Source organism: Bison bison, unplaced genomic scaffold (genome assembly GCF_000754665.1).
Source record: "Bison bison bison isolate TAMUID 2011002044 unplaced genomic scaffold, Bison_UMD1.0 scf7180017864495, whole genome shotgun sequence".
Taxonomy (NCBI): domain Eukaryota; kingdom Metazoa; phylum Chordata; class Mammalia; order Artiodactyla; family Bovidae; genus Bison; species Bison bison.
This window is the reverse complement of record NW_011495054.1, coordinates 8,492,120-8,496,439: the sequence shown is the minus strand read 5'-3', so window position 1 is coordinate 8,496,439 and position 4,320 is coordinate 8,492,120. Positions and strand designations below refer to the sequence as shown.

Here is a 4,320-nt window from a genome sequence, read left to right as displayed (position 1 = left end):
TGTGAAGAGCTGACTCATTTGAAAAGACCCTGATGCTGGGAAAGATTGAGGGCAGGAGGAGAAGGGGACAACAGAGGATGAGATGGTTGGATGGCATCACCAACTCAATGGACATGGGTTTGGGTGGACTCCGGGAATTGGTGATGGACAGGGAGGCCTGGTGTGCTGCGGTTCATGGGGTCTCAAAGAGTTGGACACGACTGAGTGACTGAACTGAACTGATTCAGAATTTCATCCCTGAGTATTAGTTGTGGGTTTTTCAGAGATGTCTTTTATCACGTTGAGTAAGTTCTCTTTTGTTCTGAGTTTGCCGAATTTTTTTTTTATGAAAGGCTGTTGAATTTTGTCTGATGACATGATCATGTGACCTTCATCCTTTATTCCATGAATGTAGTGAATTGTACTGATTGAACTTCATATATTGAGTCAGCCTTGCATTCCTGGGATAAACCCCATTTGATCACGATATATAATTCTTTTTATATCTTGATGGATTCAGTTTGTTAGTGTTTTCTTGAGGATTTTTACCTTGATTTCATAAAGGACATTGGTCTGTAATTTTCTTTTCTTGTGATGTCTTTGTCTGGTATTGCTATCCGGGTACCAATAAGGCATCATATAAGGACCTGCACCATAGGATGAGTTGAGAAGCGTTCCCTCCTCTTCTAAGTTTTAGAAGAGTTTATGAAGTACTGATATTCATTTTTCATAAAGTGTTTGGTAGAATTCACCAGTGAAGCCATCTGGGCCTGAGATTTCCTTTGTTTTCATTCATGTTTATATAACCAGTGGCTAGCAAAACCTTGGATGGGTGTCAGGCACCTGGAAATAAGTGTTGGTCAATGTAGAATAAAAGAACTTTTTATTTCACTAAGACCTTGATGTGTTCACTGGACAGGTCTTCTGAACCCTACACTGACTCAGTTTATGGAGTCGCAGAGTGAGGTTAACCTTTCTTCTCTGTCATGAGAAGGAAGCCGGGTCCCCAGTCCGGGGGCAGGGAGGGTACACTCACCATCATCCAGGATGACCAGCAGTGGGGCCAGGAGGTCACACATGCCCTGGACATAGCCAATCTCAATGTGCTGCCAGATGTAGCTGCAAGAGACACACAGGATGGCCAGCGATGGCACCCACAGTCTGCCTCTCCAAGCCACTCCTCCTTTCCTCTCACCCTGCTTTGGCCCCCATCTCTCACCTGGACCAACTCCCTCAGTCTCCCGCCTGTACTCCCATCCTGTCTCACTGTCTTCAAGCAGCCTATGCCGTCACCAGGATGACCTTCTTAAAGCTCAGGAACCTTTACGGCTCTTCACTGCGTGACAAGGCAGTGTCCAAACTCCTTCACTGGGGGTGCCAGGCGTCTATTGCCTCCTCCCAATCCCCCTTCACAGTCTCACACAGCACTTCTCAGGACTTCTCCCTTCCCGCTGCACTGAGGCATTTACCTCTGTACAAACCAAGCACACACTCATGTGCCTGTGTTTCTGCCTGAGCTGCTCCCTCTGCCTGGAATTCTCATCTGCTTCTTAATAATCGTAACTACTGTTCACTGAGCATTTACTGTATGCTCTGTCCACTCTATATGTATTTATCACTGAATTCTCAAACTAATCATATGAAAAAGCTACTATCATTATCGCAGTTCACAAATAACGAGAATAAAGCACAGAGAATTAAGTGACATGCGCCAAGTCACACACCTCATAATGAACAGCAGAGAAAGGATTTGAATCCAGGGGGCCTCACTCCACTGCGTGTGCTCCCCGTCGCCCGCACCTGCGCCACCCATTACCCATCTCCGACAGACAGCCCCGCCCCCGCCCCAAAGGCCCCGCCCCCGGGCCCCGACAGCCCGCCCCCCGCCCCGGCCACCTGCACATGATGTTCCGCAGCTTCTCCAGGTTGGCGGGTGTGAAGTACCAGTAGTTGCGGTCACACCTCTGCACGTCCTTCTCGATGCGGTGCAGGTTCACCGTGTACAGGTCCAGGAGCTCTGGCTGCGGGCCCCCAGGAGGGGAGGGAAAGAACAGTTACACCCCAGCTCCTCACAGGGGAGGAAAGAACAGTCACACCCCAGCTCCTCACAGGGGAGGAAAGAACTACTCACACCCCAGCTCCTCACAGGGGAGGAAAGAACAGTCACACCCCAGCTCCTCACAGGGGAGGAAAGAACAGTCACACCCCAGCTCCTCACAGGGGAGGAAAGAACTACTACACCCCAGCTCCTCACAGGGGAGGAAAGAACAGTCACACCCCAGCTCCTCACAGGGGAGGAAAGAACAGTCACACCCCAGCTCCTCACAGGGGAGGAAAGAACAGTCACACTCCAGCTCCTCACAGGGGAGGAAAGAACAGTCACACTCTAGCTCCTCACAGGGGAGGGAAAGAACTGTTCCACCCCAGCTCCTCAGAGGGGCACTCTTCCACAGAGCCTCTCTCTCTCCTCCTCCTCCTGCTAGCCCTCTCCTGCCATCATTGAGAAAACTTCCTCTATCTGGACCAGTCAGATGTCTGACTTTATTTTTTGTTGATGTTGTTTCCTGAGAAGGCCTCTTTCATTTTGTCTGATGAAAATTCTCTTTAGTTTTTTCTCACAATTCTATGAGGTATATAGAATTATTATCCTCATTTTATATAAGAAGAAAGTAAGATCAAGATATATATATATATATATGTATATGTATGTGTATATATAAATACACTACAATATACATGTAAGAAACCAATTAAACAAATGAAAACACTTCTAGGAAAAACAAAATTTTTGCAGGAAAATATCCAATTTAACATCCATTATATTGCCATAATGATATAAACAAAGATCAATCATTTAACTAAAATTATTGTGACTATAGTGGATGGATGGGGAGTGGGATGGTTTCACTTGTGTGGTGAGGGTGTTCAGGTAGGGAAGGAAAAAGACTGAAACCTCTTCTTCCATAATGGGGAGTCAACAGACAATATTTAAAACTGAAGAAAAACAAAAAAATATTAAGCAGTAGCAATACAGGTATATTATTTACAGACATGAGGGTAAACACCAGATAATTTGGGCAGAATAAGTCACTACTACTGCCTCAGGTGATGAAATTCCAGCTGAGCTATTTCAAATCCTGAAAGATGATGCTGTGAAAGTGCTGCACTCAATATGCCAGCAAATTTGGAAAACTCAGCAGTGGCCACAGGACTGGAAAAGGTCAGTTTTCATTCCAATCCCAAAGAATGCTCAAACTGCCGCACAATTGTACTCATCTCACACGCTAGTAAAGTAATGCTCAAAACTCTCCAAGCCAGGCTTCAGCAGTACGTGAACTGTGAACTTCCAGATGTTCAAGCTGGTTTTAGAAAAGGCAGAGGAACCAGAGATCAAATTGCCAACATCCGCTGGACCATCGAAAAAGCAAGAGAGTTCCAGAAAAACATCTATTTCTGCTTTATTAACTATGTCAAAGCCTTTGACTGTGTGAATCACAATAAACTGTGGAAAATTCTGAAAGAGATGGGAATACCAGACCACCTGACCTGCCTCTTGAGAAATCTATATGCAGGTCAGGAAGCAACAGTTAGAACTGGACATGGAACAATAGACTGGTTCCAAATAGGAAAAGGAGTACGTCAAGGCTGTATATTGTCACCCCGCTTATTTAACTTATATGCAGAGTACATCATGAGAAACGCTGGGCTGGAAGAAGCACAAGCTGGAAGCAAGATTGCCAGGAGAAATATCAATAACCTCAGATATGCAGATGATACCACCGTTATGGCAGAAAGTGAAGAGGAACTAAAAAGCCTCTTGATGAAAGTGAAAGAGGAGAGTGAAAAAGTTGGCTTAAAGCTCAACATTCAGAAAACTAAGATCATGGCATCTGGTCCCATCACTTCATGGCAAATAGATGGGGAAACAGTGGAAACAGTGGCTGACTTTATTTTTCTGGGCTCCAAAATCACTGCAGATGGTGATTGTAGCCATGAAATTAAAAGAGGCTTACTCCTTGGAAGGAAAGTTATGACCAACCTAGACAGCATATTGAAAAGCAGAGACATTACTTTGTCAACAAAGGTCCATCTAGTCAAGGCTATGGTTTTTCCAGTGGTCATGTATAGATGTGAGAGTTGGACTATAAGGAAAGCTGAGCGCTGAAGAATTGATGGTTTTGAATTGTGGTGTTGGAGAAGACTCTTGAGAGTCCCTTGGACTGCAAGGAGATCCAACCAGTCCACCCTAAAGGAAACCAATCTTGAATATTCATTGGAAGGAGTGATGTTGAAGCTGAAACTCCAATACTTTGGCCACCTGATGCGAAGAGCTGACTCATT

General features: G+C 45.2%; 1 protein-coding gene across 2 annotated transcripts in view; it reads right to left on the bottom strand.

Annotated features, from left to right (window-relative positions):
• The window catches only part of SGSM1 (small G protein signaling modulator 1), a 74,786-nt gene that overhangs the window by 11,882 nt on the left and 58,584 nt on the right, over positions 1-4,320 (bottom strand). For both annotated transcript variants that reach the window (XM_010828695.1, XM_010828696.1), the window contains 2 exons: positions 1,876-2,000; positions 1,016-1,098 (listed from right to left, as the gene is read on the bottom strand). In XM_010828695.1, coding sequence (XP_010826997.1) covers positions 1,016-1,098; positions 1,876-2,000 — 208 coding nt within the window. The remainder of the gene's footprint in view (positions 1-1,015; positions 1,099-1,875; positions 2,001-4,320) is intronic.